General features: G+C 41.8%; 5 protein-coding genes across 6 annotated transcripts; 3 read left to right on the top strand and 2 right to left on the bottom strand.

The window, feature by feature from the left end:
- Positions 1 to 197: 197 nt before the first annotated feature.
- Positions 198 to 5,587, top strand: LOC122620774 (ATP-binding cassette sub-family C member 10). Its single transcript, XM_043798391.1, has 5 exons — positions 198 to 691; positions 1,144 to 3,093; positions 3,159 to 3,859; positions 3,920 to 4,889; positions 4,958 to 5,587. Exons 1-5 carry the CDS (start codon positions 331 to 333, stop codon positions 5,434 to 5,436), a joined length of 4,461 nt encoding a protein of 1,486 aa, XP_043654326.1. The 5' UTR covers positions 198 to 330; the 3' UTR covers positions 5,437 to 5,587.
- Positions 5,588 to 5,727: 140 nt separating this feature from the next.
- On the bottom strand, positions 5,728 to 8,768 carry LOC122620781 (protein mitoshell). Its single transcript, XM_043798404.1, has 6 exons — positions 8,622 to 8,768; positions 8,162 to 8,520; positions 7,860 to 8,106; positions 6,608 to 7,727; positions 6,403 to 6,549; positions 5,728 to 6,128 (listed from the first exon to the last, which is right to left on the bottom strand). The coding sequence occupies exons 2-6, from the start codon at positions 8,475 to 8,477 to the stop codon at positions 5,982 to 5,984; spliced, it is 1,977 nt and encodes a 658-aa protein (XP_043654339.1). The 5' UTR covers positions 8,478 to 8,520; positions 8,622 to 8,768; the 3' UTR covers positions 5,728 to 5,981.
- Positions 8,769 to 9,161: 393 nt separating this feature from the next.
- Positions 9,162 to 9,991, top strand: LOC122621991 (guanine nucleotide exchange factor MSS4 homolog). The gene is made up of 2 exons (XM_043800067.1): positions 9,162 to 9,358; positions 9,428 to 9,991. The coding sequence occupies exons 1-2, from the start codon at positions 9,236 to 9,238 to the stop codon at positions 9,671 to 9,673; spliced, it is 369 nt and encodes a 122-aa protein (XP_043656002.1). The 5' UTR covers positions 9,162 to 9,235; the 3' UTR covers positions 9,674 to 9,991.
- A 659-nt stretch (positions 9,992 to 10,650) lies between these two features.
- Positions 10,651 to 14,150, bottom strand: LOC122621985. The gene is made up of 4 exons (XM_043800054.1): positions 13,860 to 14,150; positions 11,546 to 11,719; positions 11,071 to 11,467; positions 10,651 to 11,009 (listed from the first exon to the last, which is right to left on the bottom strand). The coding sequence occupies exons 1-3, from the start codon at positions 13,912 to 13,914 to the stop codon at positions 11,253 to 11,255; spliced, it is 444 nt and encodes a 147-aa protein (XP_043655989.1). The 5' UTR covers positions 13,915 to 14,150; the 3' UTR covers positions 10,651 to 11,009; positions 11,071 to 11,252.
- Positions 14,151 to 16,417: 2,267 nt separating this feature from the next.
- LOC122621972 lies at positions 16,418 to 23,066 on the top strand. Of its 2 annotated transcripts, none has more exons than XM_043800043.1 (3): positions 16,418 to 16,553; positions 18,663 to 18,766; positions 22,052 to 23,066. In XM_043800043.1, exons 2-3 carry the CDS (start codon positions 18,706 to 18,708, stop codon positions 22,435 to 22,437), a joined length of 447 nt encoding a protein of 148 aa, XP_043655978.1. In that variant the 5' UTR covers positions 16,418 to 16,553; positions 18,663 to 18,705; the 3' UTR covers positions 22,438 to 23,066. The 2 variants fall into 2 exon arrangements, with proteins under 2 accessions (XP_043655978.1, XP_043655972.1); XM_043800037.1 differs by lacking the exon at positions 16,418 to 16,553 and adding an exon at positions 17,963 to 18,197.

The raw sequence follows: 23,066 nt of genomic DNA on the forward strand, positions 1-23,066 counted from the left end.
TTGCATTATCTGTATCTCTGTTGGAAAATTATATATACGATTCTTAAAAAATGTATAATTTAATTTTTCATTTATAATAATCCATTCTAAAAAAAAGAAGAAAACGAGAACCGGTCAACGAATTTCATCACAGTTTTGATAGTTGGCAACCCTGCGGCTCCACATAGCGGCTGTATTTTCATTACGAAGGTTTATCTGAACTACAATTGTTGTGTTTATCGCTTTGTTTAACGCCACTCGGTGGTTCAGTGGTGCAAATGTGCAGGCAGCGATGACTAACTGAACAAGCGCAGCGAAAGACCGAAGAATCCCTCAAAGATTTCGATCGAGATGTCGTCTGTGGATTGGGGCGACTTTGCCTGGAACTGGACGCAGTTCTGTCCCACGGGACTGAAGCCGTTCGCCAACGAGACCAACGATCTGCTGCCCTGCTTCCAAAAGATCCTGCTCCAGCTGCCCGTTTATACTATCTTCGCCGCCATATCCGCCTACAATTTCGGCAATCAGTCACGACCCGTCGTCCGCAATGGATTGCAACTGCGAATGCTTTGGATCCGGGCATTCCTGGCCATGGTACTGGCCCTGCTCCCGGTGGCCAAGGTGTTTGTCTTCCACCAGCAGGGCGTTGAACTGTTTGCGGCTGATCTGCTGGTTGTCAGTGCCGAATGCATTATGTGGGTGGTTCACAGCGGTGAGTGTGCGGTTTTCCTTTTCCCGGGGGTTTACATCCATTCAATAGCTTAGGTGCATATGCGGGCATGTTTGGGGTTTCCCTTTCAAAGACTCGTATTGTATATCCTACTTTCTTTTTATCAATTGAAATATGTGGGAAGTTCTTATCATTTTATTGCCTAAACCTTTTAAACTTGATAGTAAATTTATTTCTTTTTTAAATAGATTTGCTATTTTATCCGCAATACAAGCGTGGTTCTTTCATTTCACCTATCTAGATTTATTTAGACGCCCTTTGTTTTACTTATTAACTTAACAAATATAAACCGTTTTCTGTTGTCTTTTAACAGCAAACATAATTTTCTTAGGACAAGCAGAAATGTATTATTCCGCAATAAAATAATAAGACTAAAACAATAATTTATGACCCCTTTGTTAATCAGTTTTCCTATTCCTCTCCCCTATCCACAGGTTTTCTACTGACAGCCCGTCAATATGGAGAGCTGAGTCATCGGGGATCGCTGCTAATCAATGTCGTTTGGCTCACAGTAGTGGTGTTGGATGCAGTGTGGCTGCGGACAAGTCGTCACTTTAGCTGGTGGCCCTGGAGCTTGGCCACGCTGGTATGCGATCTGCTGTTTGGAGCCACCTTAATACCCAAAGGAAGTGCTGTTTACACCAGTTTGCCCAGAGTAGGAGCTTCTGCCAGAGAGGATGAGGCTCTGCTATCCCAGCAATATACGTACTTTCAATTCGATCTGAATGAGAGCCACTTGGGTCATGCCCAGGATGAAGCCAATTTGGGATCGCGTTTCCTCTTCCACTGGGTTCAGCCCCTAATCCTAAAAGGAGTGGCTGGAAAGCTGAGAAAGATTGAGGATCTGTTCGATCTACCCGACGCCCTGAATATTACGCGACTGAGTGAGAAGTTGCACTTGGCTCTATCGCAATCGCAAAATTTATGGAGAGCACTGCATAGATGCTTCGGTGTGGAGTTTTACCTCATTGGAATCCTTCGATTGATCGCCGACTTAAGTGGCTTTGCTGGCCCTTTACTGCTCGGAGGACTGCTCCGTCAGGATCACGCAGACCCCAATCAAGTATACTATTATGCCTTGGGTCTATTCGGCAGCACATTGCTGTCGGCTGTGTGCGCCACCCACTTCGACTGGCGCATGGCTATGGTTTCCATGAAAATGCGAGTGGGAGTGGTCAACTCAATATACAGAAAAGCACTAGAGGCAAGGGGCTTAAAGGATTCTAAGCCGGATTTGCTTAATCTTATGTCGACGGATACGGATAGGATTGTGAACTCCTGCATAAGTTTTCACTTCTTCTGGAGCATTCCCTTCAAGCTGTTTACCACATTGTACTTGCTGTATCTTCAACTAGGAGCAGCCTTCCTGTCGGGAGTAATATTCGCTGCTCTTCTGATTCCAATTAATAGATGGCTGGCCAAGAGGATAGGCATATTTTCAAGTGGTTTGATGACGGCCAAGGATGCGAGGCTATCTGCCACGACGGAAACAATGCAAGGAGCCAAGCAGATCAAGATCAATGCTTGGGAGGATATATTTATAACAAAGATTCGAGGACTTCGGCAGGAGGAGCTGCGATTTTTATCGAAGCGGAAATATCTGGATGCCATGTGCGTTTACTTTTGGGCCACCACTCCCGTGCTTATGTGCCTGCTTACCTTTGGAGTATCCGTACTAATGGGCAATCAATTGATAGCTTCCACTACCTATACCAGCGTGGCCCTGCTCTATATGCTCATTGGACCATTGAACGCCTTTCCATGGGTGCTCAACGGCTTAATTGAAGCCTGGGTTTCCATTAAGAGAGTCCAACAACTGATGGATGTGCCCAATTTGGATTATTCGTCGTACTACAATCCCATAATGAGAGGAAGCGGTGGATTTGGAGCAGGAGATGATGCTCCTTTGGATGCTCCAAAAGCCAGTGTGCTGCAGATGAAGTGCGCCAGTTTCTGTCATGATAGCGATGAGCACACATCTCCGACTGCCTTCCGCATGAAGGATATAAATGTGGACATAAAAGCAGGACAGCTTGTGTGCATCGAAGGTCCTGTGGGTGGTGGTAAAAGTAGCTTTCTATCTGCCATAGTGGCCAATCTGCAGTGCACCGAAGGCGAGGTGTGCGTCCAGGAACTGACCACTGGATTTGGTTATGTGCCGCAGTCACCTTGGCTCCAAAGAGGCACTATCAGGGATAACATCGTTTGGGGCGCCCAGTTTGATGAACAGTGGTATAAAACTGTTTTGCATGCCTGCGCCTTGGAGGAGGATCTCCAAATCCTTGGAGGTGATCTTGTAGGTGTCGGTGAGAATGGAAGAACACTTTCCGGAGGCCAGAGAGCAAGAGTTGCACTGGCAAGAGCTGTTTATCAGGATAAAAAAGGTGAGATCCGCTTTAAAAGATTTTTGTTGTAAATATTCTAATTTAAATTCATGCTCTGTCGACAGTTTACCTTCTGGACGATGTGCTCTCCTCTTTGGATGCCCATGTGGCCAGGCATATTATTAAGCACTGTATTCTGCGACTGCTTAAGCACAAAACGCGCATTGTGGTCACACGAAGTATTCAATTATTTTTCCACGCCAATCAGATTCTTCAGGTGAAGGATGGTCAACTTCTTCCGAGTGAATATATGACACAGAGCATTGACCTAAGTCTGGATGAAGATGCAGACGAGGAGCAGGAAGCGTCGGCCAGGCGACGTTCGGTGGAGCTATCCAACCAGGACGACAAGAAGAGTGTGGATAGTCTGCTTTTGGAAGAATCGAGGGAGTACGGACATCTTTCTGGAAACGTTTTTACCTGCTACTGGAAGGCAGTGACTTCCCCACTGGCATTTACTGTTTTGCTATCAGTTGTACTCATGCAATTGACACGGAATTTAAGTGATGCCTGGCTGGCATATTGGGTCACTGAAACCACCTTGGATCCCCACTCAAATGACACTTCCTTGGATCACATGCTGATGCGACCTGCTGTGGGCAATGAAACGGTGTCTGGGCACACAACAAAATTCTATTTGAGCATCTTCACCGCAATTGCTGTGAGCAATTCCTTGGTGACTTTGGCCAGGGCGTTTCTGTTTGCCTACGCTGGAATAAAAGCGGCCATCTTTATGCACGAAAAGCTACTGAAGAAAGTGATGTTTGTAAGTAGTTGCTTGGCTTAATTATATAAAGAAAACGTTTAATACATACCCATGTTCCAGGCTAAATTCAACTTCTTTGACATCACCTCAGTGGGTCGTATTCTGAATCGCTTCTCATCCGACACCAACACTGTGGACGACTCCCTGCCATTTATTTTGAATATTTTATTGGCGCAACTTGCTGGTTTAGTGGGAGCTCTGTGTGTCAGCCTATATGCGATGCCTTGGCTGGGATTGGTGATTATTCCCATGGTGCCCATCTACCTAAACTTACAGCAGCGTTATCGGCACGCATCCAGGGACATCAAACGATTGTCGAGCAATGCAATGTCCCCGCTTTACACTCATTTTACGGAGACTTTACAGGGACTGACAACAATAAGGAGTATGCGAGCTAGTCCGAGGTTTCAGCGGGATTTCCAAGTGAAACTCGAGGAGAGCATTAAGGCTCAGTTGACACAGTCGGCTGCCCAACAATGGCTAGCTCTGCGACTTCAGTTGCTGGGAACGCTACTTGTCGGAGGAGCAGGTCTTTTGGCAGCCATTACCGCCTCTCACACAACCAATCCTGGCTTGGTGGGCCTATGCATCTCCTATGCACTCTCCATAACTGGTCAATTGGGAGATCTGCTTCATGCTGTGGCTGAAACGGAACAGGAATTGGTCGCAGTGGAGCGTATAGATCAGTACCTGCAGCTGGAGGAAGAGCAAAATGCCTCCGGAAGTGCTGATCCTCCATTTGGGTGGCCTACCCAAGGAGTTCTAAGCTTTCGGGAAGTCCAACTCAGCTACAGAGAGCACTTGGCGCCGGCTTTGAGAGGTATAACCTTTCAAACCGACGCCTTCGAGCGAATTGGCATCGTTGGACGCACAGGAGCTGGTAAAACTTCTGTGTTAGCTGCCCTACTGCGAGTGGCACCATTGTCGCACGGAGAGATTCGATTGGATCAGGTGAATCTAAAAACATTGCCTTTGAGTGTGCTCAGGGAGCGAGTCGGAGTTATCACTCAGGAGCCCTTCCTCTTTGAAGGTCAGTAGAACGATTTTTGAATGTGAACTATTATAAGAAACGAAATAACAAATCTTACCGTTCATCAGGCACTGTGCGGGAAAATCTGGATCCGCGTCATGGGTTCTACGACTCGGAGATCTGGCACGCCATCAAGAACTCCGCAGCGGCTACTCTGCTCGTTCAGCAGTTGGGTGGGTTGGACGGAAAAGTCGAGACATGTGGCAACAACCTATCCGCCGGTCAAAGGCAACTACTTTGTTTGGCAAGGGCCCTGCTCAAAAACGCCAAGGTGGTGGCCATCGACGAGGGCACTTCCAACTTAGACGACGAATCTGATCTGAGCATTCAGCAGGCCTTAAGAAATGCCTTTAAGGGTTGCACACTCCTCTTTATCGCGCATCGCTTGCGGGGACTGCATGCCATGGATCGTATAATAGTTCTGGATGATGGACGTATTTGTGAGGAAGGCAAACCACAAAACCTGGCCTCCGATAGCTCAACTATTTTTTATAGTATGCTATTGGCCCAGGACATTAATCCAGATGACTTCATCAGATCGAATTAGCACTAAGTAAAGGTTATTAACTACCAATTGTATATAAGTCAGTTGTTATACAATTTAATTTATTATTTTCTTTAATTTATGCACTTCTGTTCCTAACTAACGATTTCATTATGAGTTACATTCAAAATTAAGAAATTTGATATGACTAGCATAACTTTTCTCTATTTTTATTTCATTGTACAAATTTAAATTTGATTGACATACTAATTATGTAGAAAATCCGACAAAGCAGTTAGATCCGTACAATGTGTACAAAAAACGTTATATTATAAATATTACATTATAAAATATAAGACTTGTATTAATTACATACTGAATAATTGATGCGACCGTAAAACAGTAGGTAGGGTGAATTGATGAATCGGATTTAGGACTTCTCTAGTCATTTAAATTATTAAATCATGGATTTTTTAAAATTTGGTTTAAGGCACTGTGGTTTGCTTAATTGATTTCGAAATGAATCTACTTAGTTACGCGTATTAATGCTAAATAAGCCGCATGAATCGGTTAACTTTCCGTTGACTACATTGTTAATACTTTCTCACTTAGATTTCGTAGTTGAATAGCTTTTCGCCTGGCCTGCCCATAATGTGATCATACTGATTGGGCAGATGTGGTGGCTTGGACAGCATGTCATTCACAGAGCGCTCGTAGAGATCAATGTAGTAAAGGAGGTTCTCGTCAGAGTACATCTAGGAGATTCATAAAATTATGATCAGTAATGCGCTATGCTGGTTGTGAAAGTGGTTAAATAGTTAATTGGTGATCTGGTTATGTGTTATATATGAGATTAGTGCCCGAATGAGACCAGTGATTAGTGCATTAGTCCATTAAATGGCCCACTCATACTGATACCTTGGATTGGATACATTCATTCCTCGACCTATAAATACAGCATCGGTTGGCATTCGAGAACAAAAAGTAGTATAGAGTGTAACAGACGGCTGCATGGAATCAAACCAATACCTTCAGGTAACAGCGCACCGTAAAGATGATCCTGCGCAGATCGTGAATAGCTTGGTATATATGATGGTACGAGGCATTCTCGCACTGCACAATAATTGCTCGCACATCTATATATTCATCCTGGCATTGTTGGAAGAAGTCTGGGTACTGAAATGGTAGTTAAAATTAATAAGCAGCTATATAAACTTAACTTAAGAAAACAGACATAGTTACGAGTGAACTGCTTTTTAAAGAAGCGCTCCAAGTGATTGAGCTCCATGACGCGGTCACTGAACTCGTACAGCTGCCTGGTAACCTCTTTGCCAATCAGGCTAAATGGATTTGTGAACGCCCTTACATCTTGCGCCCGCTCCGGCATCGGAGATGCTTTCGGAGTTGGTGCCTTAGGAATCTCTTGAGCTGGCAAAGCCTGCTGTGAAGCATTCCACTCCACGTATTGATCATTTGGCTTTGAGGGCGGCGTCTCCAGTTGCTTCGACTCCTTTTGCAATGGTTGATAGGTTCCAGTTTTCAGGTAAGTACCATTCGCATCCACATTGCGTTGGGTTTCCTCCGAATCCTCAATCATGGTGTACAAATAGTTCAGATTTAACGCACATTTTGGTTTGTAAAGGGACGATGGAGTGGGATCTTGACCTTCTGCAACTGCATTTCGTATTTGATTCTGCGGTGTACTAAAGGCACTGGGTCCTTGTCCAGTAGTCATCCCCTGGTGTTTCTGTCCCAAGCTGCTGCTATCGTTGCTATCTATGAAACTTCTAACAGAGCTGCTATTGTTTAGGTTTGTGAAAGCACCATCCTTTCCAGAAAAGCTGTTTTTCTGCTTCTGCAGCAGTTCGTCCAGACTTACAAAGGATTTAATGATCATCTGCACGAGGGATAGGGTCGAAACCTGCCAGGAATCAAAGGAAGCCATAAAACCCGCCGGCAGCTCATCTTTAATCTTGTTCAAAGCATCGGGGGTGTTGTAGACATAGCCCTTCAGTATGACCCAGGCATTCACAATGCGAGTAAAGACGAATATGAAATCCTTAACGGCCCAAGCAATGCCCTGTGAGTTGATGTTGGGCAGCACGCCATCCGGACGCAGCAGATCCTGCTTTAAGCGGGCACACAGGGTATCGATCTTCTTGAAGCACGGGCGATTGCGATGGGCATTGGCCAGACGTTCGGCTATCTCACTGCCCTGCAGTGAGACCCTAGTAATGTCGTGGAGGCGCTGTTCCAGCAACATCACCTCCGAGTTGCGCACCAAGTTTTGGACTCGCAAACCATCGCCTGCACCGCTTTCCAAAGAACTGACGCTCGATTCTTCAGGAACAACACTGAAACGTATTATTTTTAATTATTCAGTCAACAAAAATGTTAAAATAAATGAGTTTTTCTGCAACTATTTAATAAACTTAAAGATATATATTTTGGGAGAGCTTTTCTATTTGAAATTTATTTATCCTTACCTGTCTGAAAAAGGCACTGGTCCTGGCTTCTTAGCTTCCGAGCGCATTCCTACAAGGCCGAGATCCACCTGCGTGGCCACATCGCAGCTGGTCATAACGGGCTCCTGGGTCTGGGTGTAAGCGGTACAGAACTGCTTTTTCGGCGGTGCATGACTGCAGTTTGCATGGTACTGTGGCAAATAGAGACCGGCAGAGGCCGAAGCACGGGCGGAGTACACCTGATTAGGGCCATAGGCGTTCATCGAGGCTGGAGGGAAGTGGTAATCAATGAAATTGTGGACACTAGGGTAACCAGAACGCACCAGAGCTGGCCGCATAGTACTGCATACCCGGCAAGGGCATATAGGCCGCATAATGGGGATTCACGGTCTGAACTGTGGCGCTATGATGGCACTGTCCATGGATACCTCCGGGCACAATGGGGCAATTGGCCGTACCCGGTATAAAAACAGCCGATGGGCCGGCCGAGCCCATTGACCAAGAGCTCTGCGAGACGTGTTCATGCACAAATACATCGGTGACCATGCGATTGCGATCCAAATAGGTTTGCTGGTACAAGGATTGTTGGTGCAGCGACTGCATGGTCACCGAGGGCACTTGGTAGATGGGGATGTTCATGATCCTGCCTGGAAGTTGGGTTTTTAAACTGAAAGAAAAACAACTGGCGAAAGCACACAGAAATGCTTAGAATTGGTATCTCGATTTTAAGGTTATCCTTTCTAAGTCACACGTGGAATTGGGTGAATCTTTGCAGCAACTTACACGGTCTGAAGTGTTGGTATCTCCTGACTACACAGTGGCAGGTGCCGAAGATTTGGCTAAAAGTAAGAGCCGTCTGCTCCCTAGGAATTCAGAACGGAAAAGGAAATTTTTCAAAACGGTCACCAGAGTTGCCAAGCAATCCATGGAGCTATCGCTTTTCAATTCCAATCGCACGCTTTTAGTAGGACCAAAGCTCTAGAATAGAGTTGAGTGCCAATATTTTTAAGGGCGTTCGAGAGGGAACTCTTGGATCGACGGTCTCTAAAGGTAATTTCGAGTTGCTACAAAGTGATAGTCTTTGGCTCGAATTAAATGAGGTAATGGGATGTAAACCGTGTTAAATAAGTTAATAAAGGAGTAAGAGAATGGATTACAGATAAAATGTTCCACACTTATGTGTAGAATTCATATAACTTATTTCTTATTTATTTTCTTGGTAAGAACGGAAACGGAAACTCTATTTTTGAATTTTTGGCTTAACGGCGGCGATAAGTATCGTCTATCGATAACGGCAGTGTGACCACTCAACAACTCAGTGTTGTGAAACGGCTGCTTTAGTATCAACTGATTACACTTTCTGCGTTTGGTGCTAAATTAATATAAATCCACAAAAAATGACAGAGGAAGCCGATTTTAGCGAGCAAATCGCCGATGGGAAAAACAAATCTAACGTGCGCTGCCAGTTCTGCAACAGTTTGATGCTGAAAGCCCAGGAGGGCATCTACAACCAGGAGGAGGTGAGTGCCGGATGTCTAAGCCCATCTGACTGGGCCAACAATCTAATTGTTTACGTTTTTTGGGACCAGGTGGATGTGCCACTGATGATGCAGAAGCAGGACCGAACGGCGGACAGCCTGAACAGCGAGCCACTGAAGGACTTCTGGCTGGTCAAGGACATGATGACGTTCGAGAACATCGGCTTCTCCAACACGCTGGACGGCAGGAAGTTCCTGGTTTGTGCGGACTGCGAGCGAGGACCCGTGGGCTACCATGATCTGAGCACCCGCCACTGCTTCCTGGCCCTCAAAAGGGTGGTCCACAAGGACACCTAGCTGCCCCATTGCTAAACACTTACGTCCAGTCTCTTGCAATCCATTTTATTCGCTTATCTTTAATTTTTTACTTCCATGACACGGAATATGAGCGATTTTCATTCGATTTGGGTAGGGCTTTTTAGTAATTCCATAAAGATTCACTATTTTTTACACTCTCATTGTCTTGTTAGCTAAAGTTTCTATGCGCTTACTAAAGATTCCAAACGAATTCGCAAAAAAGCCGTGAAATTGAAAGCCTAGTTTGTCGAGTTTAGATTTAAGCGAAATAAAACGCTTTAACGTGTCTGGTTACCAAATGAATTTGCAAGCTTTTTCCAATTAGTCGTTGTTTAATTAAATTTTTATATTTATAAAACGGGAGTGTTCCCTGGTCAATAAGAAAATCGATCTTTGTATTCATATTTATTGTTTTTCACTTTAAACATTTTACAATTTTATTGCATTACAAATATTGCATTTAAGAGGAGATTCTTAACTAAAAAAATTTTTACTATAAACTGTTATTTTGCTAAAAAGAACTAAAGACAATGTATTTGTTTGCTTTGGTTTCTGTAACGTTTGAATGTATTTATTTAATTCTGCATCAGCATTTATTGCTACTTTGGACAAAAGGTTTCATTGGTGTTTCCTCTACAGGATATCGCAAGTATTTCGTATTCATTTGTTGATTGCTGGGTGGTGCCTATGCGGTAAGATGAAACGACTTTAAAGTTTTCTTTTTTGGCAGTTGGTTACAACAACGAGTGTTTTCCCCTGGGGAGTGCGGAGATATGGGCGTGGTCGTCGCCCCTAAGCGTGTCACAACTATCATTTTGGGTTATCCAGGGACGACACTCCTCCCAATTGCTTGCTAATTATTCTAAGAAGTGTTCACCTCGTTGAGCATTACTTTAAATTTGTTTAATTGTTAATGTTAGCTATTGCCGAAATTTTGTTCAAGTCTTGTGTTAAATAAAAATAGACAAACTTAGGCGAAGAGTGTTAACATTTATTATGTACTACTTTTATGTTTGGTAGCCTTAATTTTTAACATCGTTAGCTTTGTGGCCATCTTTGACTTATTCGTTATTTTCGATTTGTTTAATACTTTCAACTGCGGTAGGTTTTAGTTTTATTTATTCGTTATTTTCCTTGATTTCGTTTAATACGTTAGTTGCAAAAATTCCTGTTAATGTAAAAAGATTTGAACGATTATATTGGCCAATTGTTACATGCTCTCTTTGGTTTTTTATATACACTTCTAGTTAGGGAGTTATGTTATTATTTAATACTTTGTATAAAGCTTTTACGGTTCTCCATTCAAAAAATGTTACAAAATCAGGCTGGGCCAGAGCTGAAAATATGTTTCATATTATAATTTGCCATCACATTAGGTCGGATTTTCATTATATTACCTGACTCTGGAGCAGCTCTTCGAGTGGACCTTGTTAATGATGTGGTGGAGTGTGGGGGGCGGAGGAGTAAGCGGTGAAAGTGTCACAGAAGTCAAAGAGTCAGCAGCAATACGAAAGAAAAACTGGGTGGATGCATCGATAAAACAAACAAAAACAACTGAGGCAGTCCCTCGATTTCGTCCTTAACGCTGCAGATACTGACGGGCACTCAGCAGGAGTCCCACCATGGCCGCCACGCCCACCGCCGATGCGCCCATCGCTCCGGCTCCGTTGCAGGTATCCGTATCGCAGGAGCAGACCACCTGCCGACCACCGAACCCGGCACGCTGATAGCAGTAGTTGGTGGAGGTCTGGTTCTGATAGGCGCAGGTCCTAATCACACGGCTATCCGGGGGCACTGCAATGCGATTGTTTGTTGTATTATCTAGACTATCCCATCCATTCAGATGCCATTTCAGGGCATTGTTCTACTCACGGCTGTTCACCGAGAACTCGATGATCTGCGTAATCTTGCGGCAGTACGTGGGAATCCCCTTGCCGCGGGACGAGTACTGCTCATCGCAGTCCTTCACCAGGTTGTCCGGCGGTATGTCCAGCGCGCAGTTGGCGTCTTTGTGGCTGTTGCAGACAAAGCACTTGATGGCATATCCTGAAACCATTCCAAAGTAACCAAGTTTAGTAAAGATATGTTGATAAATGTAAATAATATATCAAATAACTGTCTAATGTGCAATAACTTCGTTTTGCTGAGAAGTCCTTGCTATTTCCCTAGAGCACTAAGTTCTTTCTGCCCCTAATTGTAATTGCATTTGTGCATCCTGAGTGCATATACCCATCCAATAGATTCCTTTCAGCAAGCACTGTTTTTTAACCCAATTGCAATCTTGCGCTTAATTGACTCAAAGCCATAGTTAATGCCAATTAGAAAATTTCCATTGGCAGCATATGCGGCATATGCTTAACCTTAATAGTTTCACAAAACAAGCGAATCTGAAAGAAACAAGCGCGTAAACAAATGCGATATAAAGAGCTCTCTAAGAGATCTCTGGTGCTAGTGATTACTTGTGTAGCGTCGAGCTAAATTGAATTTAAGGTCGTGCGCGACACGAGATTCGCATTATTTAATTTTCCAAATATACGAGCTGGCAATGTCCAGTGCCGCCTGCCCGTTCGTCCGCCCATCAGAGTGCCACCTGCTCCACCGTGGAAATACGGGTGTGCAACCTGCGATGCGCTTTTGCCTCACGCTGTGCCAAAAGTGGCACAATGGCATGGAGATGCGAGTGATGCCAGTGATGCCAGCGATGCCAGTGACGGCAGTGGTTCCATTGACGCCTCCATTAGTGCCAGGCTGCGAGGCTCTTAGGAGTGCCTAGCTAATTGAGCCATCGACATTGCTAATGGACTCGAATAACTTTGCCTCATCCCGTCCCATCTCAGCTGAATACTACCCCGTGCTACTGTCCATTATTCTCCGTCCATTTGGGTTACATAAGCAGGGCGGAAAAGAATGTGTTGCCTACTTCGGGGCGAAGATACTTGAGAACAATGGGAAAAGGTCCTCGCAAAGATGAAGCACTCCACGGGATGGTCTAGATACTCTGAGAGCTGGAAGCTCATCGCGACAAAGGAATGCAATTTTCTAAAGGAAAGCACCGAATATGGTAGGCTTCTAAGATGATTTGAAAACCATAGAGAAAACATATGGATGTTTCTCTTTTAGAAAAATATTTCCTTAATTTGAAGTAAGGAATTATTCATAATTATAATTTTATAGATTGCTTGATGAGCCAAATATCTATAATATTATTAATGTATATATATATATACAGTGTATATTATATATTAATCTATATATTATCAATGATGAAGGGTCTTACAACCCTCATCTAAAAAGTTTTCATGAAAATGCTGACGTTCTTGCACTGTTTACACTTACTCATAACCAATTAAGGTTTATTAAAGTCTATAAAAAGTCGCAAATTGCATTAATTGAATTGCCTAGAACGCGAAAAATACAGCAATGCATTCTTATATGTATATAGGAATTCCCTGACAGACAGTTAAAATTTTGTTTAAACGTTTAAAGTTTCCTTACGAAACAGTAATTAAATATATATTTTTATATAAGTCGCTGAGTGGATTTTGGCTTTGGGTGTCGGATAACTGCAACTTGCCCCCAGGACCTTTAACCAAATAGAGTGCGCATGTCCTACATAAACCCTGCACATACACACATATGTGGGAAAACCTAAATTGGGATTTGCGGTGAAAGGAGGAAGGAAAAACTTGGCTCTAAAGCAAGTTACTCGCCATTATCCTTTGCGAAAGCATGGCACAGTGTAGACTAATTATTATCTGTTTTAATTGGGATGTCAACGTGCCACGACCCCATGGAAAACCCATCCTCCTCCGTCATCTTCTCATTTTTCCATTCCTGAGCTGGGGCTCAAGAAAAAGCTGTGGCAGAGAGCCAACAAATGAAGTAGAGAAAAAAGTTGCCTCCTCGCAGAGAGAGAGCTCGCGACACCCAAGTTCTATCTATATCTATTGAATGCAAATATTACTCAGCGGGCTGGACAAAAAGGCGCCACGGCGACCGGCTACCCAAGATACTCCAGGCAGATACTCTGGCATTTGGCTGTGGCGCCGTCCTGACGCCACAAGCTTTTCCCCCCTGTTTCCCAGCGCCCCCCTGCAGGAAGCAGCCCCCTTCGCCCATATCATATCTTCCGTTATGTAATCGTGTAATCGCGTCGTCGGAAGTGCGTTGACTTGAATCCTTTTACCTTGCTGCACGGCGATGGCCAAAATCAGCGCACTAATCACATAGATGTACTGCATTTCTGTTGAATTATGCTTGAAACACTTTTTAGCTGAACACTAAATATTAGTTATACTATTTCGGTTTACTGGGCGACGCTCACAGACGACTTTATACACAGATTCAGATTCAGTTATTATCGCTGCTTCTATTTAATATATGGGTATATATATATATATATATTTCTTGCAAGAAACTAGCGCTCACGGCAAACGCTGGCAAACGGTTGACAAACGGCAAACGACTGGGCGAAGCAGCAGCCGCACTCGACAAAAGTACCACAAACACGAATTGCGGACGACCAGCCCACGGGGCGGATGAGTCGAATCGTTTCGCATCGGCTGGCGGTGGGTGGTGGGTTGTGGGTGGTGGTATGTGGCATGTGGTTGCTGGGAGGGAGGAGGCCCCAGTCCCAGCCTGAAACTCAGATTCAGTTTTTAGCTTGCAGCCAGGGAGCTTTGGCCGCCAAGCTTTCGAGTGTGCGTCCTCTTTGCGATTTCCACGGTGTGTGTATTTTTGCAGTCAGCAGATGCGAGTGTGTGTGGCCGCAAAAGTATCTCAAACGACACTGGCCTGCAGGGATGCGGTTTCCATAGGTTTCTATTGTCTTTTGGTACAAACAAGGAATTAAAGGCCTAGCTATTTATTTTAGTATACATAAACAATCATTATCATAATTCAAACACATTAATTACGTTATCATACAACTTTAGGTGAGCACAAAACTCACCTCTCAACTTTAACTTGTATAGCATTAAATACCCTTGCAAATATGTTATGATTTTTCTCCAATTTGTATTTTAGAATAAATATTTAAACACAGATTGTTAAATGAATATTTTATGAAGATATGCTTATTCAATTTTTGTAAACAAATATTAATTAGTTGAAGCACGGGTTAAATTGGTAAAAAAATAACGTAAATCAAATAAAATTCATCACATAGCCTATCAATTGTGTTGCTATTAAATATTATTCCAGAAATGAGATCTCTAAGCTAATCCTATTTAAATGTTTGTGATAACAAATACAATAATCGTGCTGCCTGAATTAGGTCACTTAAGAGGCAGATAATGTATTTTCAGATGTAATGTAATGTTTTAAAGCATACATATATGATTACATATTTTTTCAGGAAACTGAAATAGATTGTATTAAAATAACAACCTATCAGTTGCGCTCACTTTGGCAGCTCACTTTTTTATTTATGCATATTTAAGCAGCCGCAATTAGAAGCTGCAATTAGCCGAAGGCAGTGCACTGGCCCATCCGCCATCCACTTATAACCCTGAGCGCCATTTCAACTAGGCGTCCAGACACTCAATCCGGAGCCGGAGATCAGGAGGCGCACGTGAACCGCCGGAGGAGAAGCAGTCACAGCCCAGGCACAAATCTGCCCGGTGGATTAATTAAGCTTAATCGCAGGCTTCCTCTTGGAGCTCCAGCCACGTACATAGCCTATCGCAAAGTCGCACAAATTGCTGCCCCAAGACGCTGCTCAATTGAATTAAGTCTCTCTTTCACTCACTATATCTATACAACATATGTACATATACTCGTATATATTTTTGCAGATCGGTTTGCCTGGCTTTTGTGCCCCAATCAGTGCGCGAAATTGAAGAATCCGTGGGCGTAGATTGCCCTTTGGGGAGATTCGCCTTACCCTGTCTCCCAGTCTCGTTTGTACTTACACTCGACAAAAAAAATGTTTCTAATATGCAGTCAATCCTTCATAAGCTCCTCCAGGTTTCACTGTATGGCATATATTTTGAAAGAGAATTTAGCTGTACTTGGCGTAGTTAAATCGGCTTTGAATATCTTTTAAATCATTATTATTATGTTAGATATACTTAACTATTTATTTAATTTATTGTATTTATATAGAAATATATTACAAAATAAATAATAAAAATTTTTGTGTGTGATGTCCCTCAATTGATTGCATTAAATAATGTTTGTGCCTATAAATAGCGACAGTGAAAAAAAAAGAGTTTTGGCTTTGGACTGGGGTTAAAGTACGAATAATCAAAATGTTGACTAACATATTAAGCAACAAATTGTTTAAATTTAAATAACATTGAGCCCGTCTAAAACGCGAAGCTTTGAAATCTTGAGCTTTCAAGCTATGCCTTCTAATAAGTTGAAGAACCGACTAAAAGCTCTTCTAACAAAATATGGGTTATTTCCGTGAGAATTTCCCCTTGTTTCAATTAGAGCATTAACCCCAACAATTAAGTTTCCTTTTATTTACTTTTTGATTGCTCTGACTTCGCATTAATTTCGTATTTTATGCGCAATTAATCCTGAAGTCTGGCATTTGAAGTCGCGAGCAGAAGAGATACATTTCCAGAAATCACTTGTTAGAAAAAGAAAGAAATCAGCAAACCGGTTCCAGCAAACAAGAATCATCGGCTCATTTGCTTCACTTTGTTTTTGGTTGAAACGAATCCCAGTCTGACCTCCAATAACGCTCGTCGATCAGCTGATTTCTGATTTCTGATTTGTGATTTCTCACTTCTATAGGAATCCAATGCCATTTGGCTGAAGACAAAGATCCCATAGTCACCGACGTCAGTTACACGTTGAATTTGCAGTGGATTGGTTCTACAGTCGGTGGCAATTTAAACTTGAGAGCAAACGAACAATAACTAACAAGAAAGTGAGTTGGTTGTGTTAAACTTTCAAAAAAAGAAGGTATTTCTTAATTTAAATTTAATAAATAAATAGCAGGGAGTAAGCCATTTTAGTGACATTTATAGCACTGTAACTTTATTAACTTATTTGCCAAGTAAAGAACAGATAATTCGTAATTTTTAGCGCAGATTTTTTTTTGATAATTTAAGAAAATGTCTAACAACATTTTCCACACGAGCACAGTAACAATAATTTTGTGTATGGCTCCTAACGAAATTTTCCGCTTTTCATGGAGAGCTCTTTTCGACCAAGAACCACTTTGAACTGGCTGAAACCGGCAACTGAACGCGGCATATATATATTCAGTTTAGCTAGGCGCTCCACCGAATGCAGCGTGGTAAATCATAATTAGTTGCATTGTTTGCAGAATCGGACACCTCTAGGAATGCATTAAACCATTCGGAAGGGCAGCAAATATGAAGTATAATGATGAGTCAAGAAATCGGCACTGCCGCTTAGCACCGCCTTGAACTAGGAGCGATAAGCGCAATCCACTGATTTCCCCAATTAAGAAGAGTCTGGAATTCCGACTTCGTCACCGATGCGGACTAGAACGAACCACCACAGCTGAGTTTTTGGAGGTGCGAACCAGTTTTAACTAATCAGCGCCGTTGGCTGATAAGGAACACTGGCATTACGAGTATATGGAGCTCGTACCATCCGTGTTATGGCGTTCAGAACGTGCTCCTATCGCAAAAACCCAGCTCACCGGAACCAAACCGATCACTCGATAGGAACACACTGCAGAGCCAATGACATCTCGGCCCGAATTCAAGATTCCATTGCGAACTTCCGAGCTTGGACCTCCGCGTCAAATAAATTTTTTATTACTTTACTATTGCAATAGAGGTATAGCAATGGTACATAATAATATAGTAAGATACAAGTTAATTGTTAGTCATGCACTTTTATTTTTTGTTCCATTTCTGAAATATCTTTGTCTTTAAATTAGTACCAATATTCTGTTGAATTTCACTCATGAGCACCTTAAACAAGGGATATCTTTTGTTAATAGGCATAGTTACTGGTCAGTGTCTAGCATGGTATATATGTACATTGTTTATTTACTTTTTTGGATCTGTTAGCGAGTGACGTCACAAGTCGGACTTAACCAGTTCCAGCCGGTGGATTCCATTTGGACAGTGTTTTGCATTCGGGTTAAGAACCAAGCTGAAACCAACCGAAGCTGGCGCTTATCAATGGGACGAGGGAACTACCTTGTGTAGCATTACCCTATATAGACGCACATATATGTATATATGTATGTTGTGTGTATAAAAGTACATATGTATGTTGATATAATACGACCCCGTAAAAACGATCGAGTGACGGAAGTTTTCACATATTTTCCACTTGCTGCCTTTAGGGTCGATCTGGTGTCGCTCTCTTTGCTCTCTCGCGAAGTCACTCTGCTCGGCTCTCAGTTCGCAGTGAGCTGGCTTTTTGAAAAATCAACGTTTTTCGAAAAGTCAAATACGAGTTTTCAGATTCACATCGACGGTGCTCGCGTCCAGTTGTCCGTTCGCATTAATCAAGAATAATTGAATTGTGTGCTGTAACTTCTTGTGACCGCAACGAGTTGTTTGGCTTTGAATTAAAAATATCAAAGGTTATTAAAGGCATACCATTTACATTTTTTAGCCTAAAATTTGTTATGAATAACCAGTGTTTTCAATGACTGTTTCAAAACTTAAATTTATTTGAATTGTAACAGGAACCACTTGAACTGTGTGAATAAATACCAAATGCACAAACAATTTTGTTTGCTGTTTAAATTTACATATTCGCAGCTACTTGTTGCCATTCGACTCTTAAAATATTCAAATCTCAAAAAATCCTAAGGTTACATGAGTACAGTACTTGCACTTGTCACGTTTAATGGCCACGTTCTGATACCGGTTTACGAGTGTAAATAATAAAAGTCGTATATAAGGAATTATAGATTATTAATATTACCAGGGCGATGCTAATTAAACAAGGCAGCTTTGAGTGCTAATCAAATTACAAACAAACCGCAGTAAAAAACAAAGAAAAATCTTAAAAATTAAAACGTAAAATCTAATACATCTTTCAGCATCAGCGTTGAAAATCTAGTAACTGCAACCAAAAACCGCAAAATGGCAACCTCTATGTTCATCTATGCCGTGTGCCTCGTATTGGCTACCAATTTGTTATCAGGTAAGTTTTAATAAGTTTTTTTATACGATATTATTTAGCAATTAAATAGTTTAAACATCTATGATTGTTTCAAATTGAAACTGTAATTACCTTTGAGTTTGAATTATTTGTAGTGTGAATGGTGTTCTGTGTTCCAAAGTAATCAGCTAGTTTTTGTTTCGCTAATCAATTGAAAATCACTTTCAATAGTACAAAAGACCAATTGGTTGGCCAACACTTTAGAGATTGTCAAAATAGGTTTTTGGCCAATTGATTGATTTTCGCCTAGTTAAAATCATCCCCACCAAGTACAACAAATCAGGCCATACAAGCAGCGGGTTGGAAACTGATGCCAAACGCTTTTGTGACTCACCAAAACCCATCATGAAAATTGATGCTGCCCATTCAAGCGCCGAATTTAATTGTGTTTACCCGGATTGAGCGTAAAATAATTGAACTTTTTTATGTGCTATAGCTAAGAAAACCGAATACCCAGCTGCTATGCAGTCATAAATGAGGATGATAAATTGGCATCCTAATTGATTCTTGAAATGGATAGCACTAGATATTGGTATTTATCGTACTAACATATGATGAATAAACATTTACATCAAATGTATTAAAAATATTGAGTGCAAAGCAAAAGCTAGCCTAAAGTTGTTGCTTATTTGTTATTTAATTACTTGTTTAATATTATTTTTCTGGCCGATGGAATCACTTGATTTCCTTTATACGTTCAATAAATTAGCGATGCCCACAGTGTTGGCAGCAATTAGCTCATCATTCTAAGCATCACTTCTGCATCCACCACTGTGCTAAGTATTCATTGTTTAAAAAATCCGAGAGTTTAAACTAATTATACACGCACACACAGTTGCCAGAATCGTTTGTATTCCACCGCTCGAAGTTAATTGATTGTCCAAGCAATTCGGCGACTCGCACTCACTCGTTAAGGGAACATTAAATGGCGTTAAATAATATTGAATGTATTTGCACGCCAACTTATGTATGTTTATATTAAGTATAAGTACATAATATGTATATACCCTCGATTCATTTGGCGGTTGGGCAAATATGCACATTTATGGGCATTCCAGCGGCGAGTGAATAGCACTCGACCTTTTTCCCGGCGAACTGAAGATCGCTTTTCATTAGCGAACAATTGTCAAGCGAAAAGCTGCAACAGTTGAGAGATATTGCGCTCCACTGCCTCGATTTCCTCCCGCTTTTCCGGTTTTCCGCGTTTCCCTTCAAGTTCACTGCAAAACCGCATGAATATGCATCAAATGTAAAATGCAAATGGCAAATGCTAGAAATGCAAATTCTGTTTTCTCCCACTCTTACTCGTACTGTGGATTTTTATGGCAGGTGACTTTTTATTACTGATTTTTGTTTGCACTGCCCTGGATTCGTTTAATTGCCAAACGCCCTGCAAATAGTAACCAAAGTGTTATAATATTGCTCATACGCCCCGTTAGACATTCGTAATCCTGACAACCTCAGACATATTTCGAATTTACAAAAACGAGTTTCAGTTAGTATGTCCTTGCCCTTTGGCAATGTAGTTTATTTCTTTCAGCGGGTTCAATGGGGAAATTCTCTTTGAGTGACGCCTTCAAGTTTACCCATCGTATTCCTAACCAAATTGGATGGAGACTGTCAAATCAGCTGAAAGGAAAATTGATATGGTAATAGGCAGGAGCCTCGAGCAGGATAATTTCCTAATTCGACTAGATTTTAAATAGGCTTCTTATTTCTTTACTTCCGCAAGTTGGTTTTACATCTATCAAATATATCCAACTAAATATATTTATAGAAAGTATAACTAAAACTAAGATACGCTTGGAACAAAAGGCTTAAAATTGATTTGTGTATTTTATTTAATAAATTTAAGTTACTCTCCTTGCATTTTTCATATGCTTTTGTTAGGGCTTACAAACTTCGCATCCATTTAAGCCGAGTGACTTGAAGCCCAGTTTTTGTTGAGTTCTTGACGGTTTGCGTGCCAAAGTCTGGATGTTTAGGCATTTATTTGTTGGCCCCAAGCAGTTGACATGCAATTATTCAGGTTACTGCAGTCGAATAGGACTCAGTTTGTCAGTCAGTGTTTTTTTTTTTTCATTTTTGGCTTGGTAGTGGGTGGCTAATAAAACAATTTCTGTCAGTGTGACGAGGACTTTGAAAAGGGCGAATTGCGAGGCATTTGAATGCCATTAGTGGCTGCACGTATCCAATTACTTTCGAGGGGGGAAAAAGTAGTTTAATTAAAGCGGGGGTTTACCTTATCGAAACAGGAGGCATCAAAATGCATGCAGTTGGAAGGTTCTGATTAAAACATTAAAATTTTAATTACTAAAATAATTCATGGTATTGAATTACCTTAAATTACCAATCATTAAGCTGTAGAAATATATATACAAATAGATCTAGCATAAGTAATTATTTTATATATTTATACTCTAAGTAAAGTATACTAATTGTTGAAAGTTACCTTAATATATATATTTTGATCAGTAGATGATTATTGTCTTTGTCTTTTGTCTTGTCTTTATAGTCAGATCTCAGGAACTACAAAAGCTAGAAAGTTGAGATTAAACATACGGACTCCAGAGACATAGACGCAGCGCAAGTTTGTTGATTCATGTTGCCACGCCCACTCTAACGCCCACAAGCCGCATAAAACTGCCACGCCCACACTTTTGAAAAATGTTTTGATATTTTTTCATTTTTGTATTAGTCTTATAAATTTCTATCGATTTGCCAAAAAACTTTTTGCCACGCCCACTCTAACGCCCCCAAGCCGCCCAAACCTGCCCCGCCCACCCTTTTGAAAAATATTTTGATATTTTTTCATTTTTGTATCAGACTTCTAAATTTCTACCGATTTGCCAAAAAACTTTTTGCCACGCCCACTCTAACGCCCACAAACCGCCCAAAACTGCCACGCCCACACTTTTGAAAAATATTTTGATATTTTTTCATTTTTGTATTAGACTTGTAAATTTCTATCGATTTGCCAAAAACTTTTTGCCACGCCCACTCTAACGCCCTCAAACCGAAAACTGTCAGTTGAAGACCCTTCGCACTTCACTAGCTGAGTAACGGTATCAGATAGTCGGAACTCGACTATAGGTTCTTTTTTTAATACTACGCTTTATAAGTGTAATAGGACATATACTGCACATAATCTTATTATTTTATTAAGAATTGTTAAGCTAGATACATATATTCGTAGTACAAGCAGTTAGTTAATGAATAAAAAGCAATTAAATAACGTATCCTTGTCTGGTTGGTCTCCCCTTGCAGTGAGTGCCATCCGGTGTCACCAGTGCAACTCGCACGACAACGAGGACTGCGGTGGCCTGGTGGTGAACACGCCACGTGCCCAGAGGGACAACCAGTACCTGACGGACTGCATCCCGCCCAGCGGCAAGGACGCCTTCTGCCGCAAGACGGTGATCAAGTTCGAGCAGAACAACGAGCACCGGATCGAGCGGAGCTGTGGCTACATACCGGAGAAGATCCAGAACGCCTGCTTCACCGCCGACAACGAGGGCTACAAGCAGATCATCTGCACCTGTCCCGAGGAGGGATGCAATGGAGCCACCTCCTTGCTGGGTGCCCGCCAGGTGGGCTACAGCCTGGTTGGCTCTGTGGTCAGTTTGGCACTGGCCAGCCTGCTGAGGCATTAAGTCATCGATCAACTCAACTCCTGCATCCTGTATCCTGCATTCTGCATTCTGCATCCAAAACACGTACCTTGTCCTAACTGGTTAAGCTAAGTCCTAAATATTTTGCACTAAGTTCTTTGCTGTTTGCCATATTTAGCTATGTACACATACCCCATTTGTCGTGGCAGCAATTTTGTGTTTAGTCTTGTACTCTGTATTTGTAATTAATTACTATAAAAATATAAGCATCGTATTTAAAAGAAATCTTTGGAGTTTGACATTTATGCGTTACCAGGGGCCGATTTTCTGAACTTGTCGCCAATTGTATAAAATCGAATATTTCATGGAAAATGGAGAGGACTCGCCCACGCACGCCGTCTCGCTCGCACTTTCTTCGTCCTTTTCCTCGCTGCCAAAATGTCTGCAGAATTTGTTTTGTGGCCCAGAGTCAAAGTCACTGTCTACGCAGGCCAAAAATAATAGGGCAACTTTGTTAGTTTTATTGTTGAGGATGAGCATGAAACCCTGACATGTTGGCCCATTAAGTCAAACACAAGATTACACTGAAAATGAAAGCGAGGGTCATCCTTTTAAATGTATAAAAATGATTCCAGCGGATGTGCAACATAAATAAAATAAAACCGTGAAAA

This window comes from Drosophila teissieri, chromosome 2L, assembly GCF_016746235.2.
Source record: "Drosophila teissieri strain GT53w chromosome 2L, Prin_Dtei_1.1, whole genome shotgun sequence".
Lineage (NCBI taxonomy): Eukaryota > Metazoa > Arthropoda > Insecta > Diptera > Drosophilidae > Drosophila > Drosophila teissieri.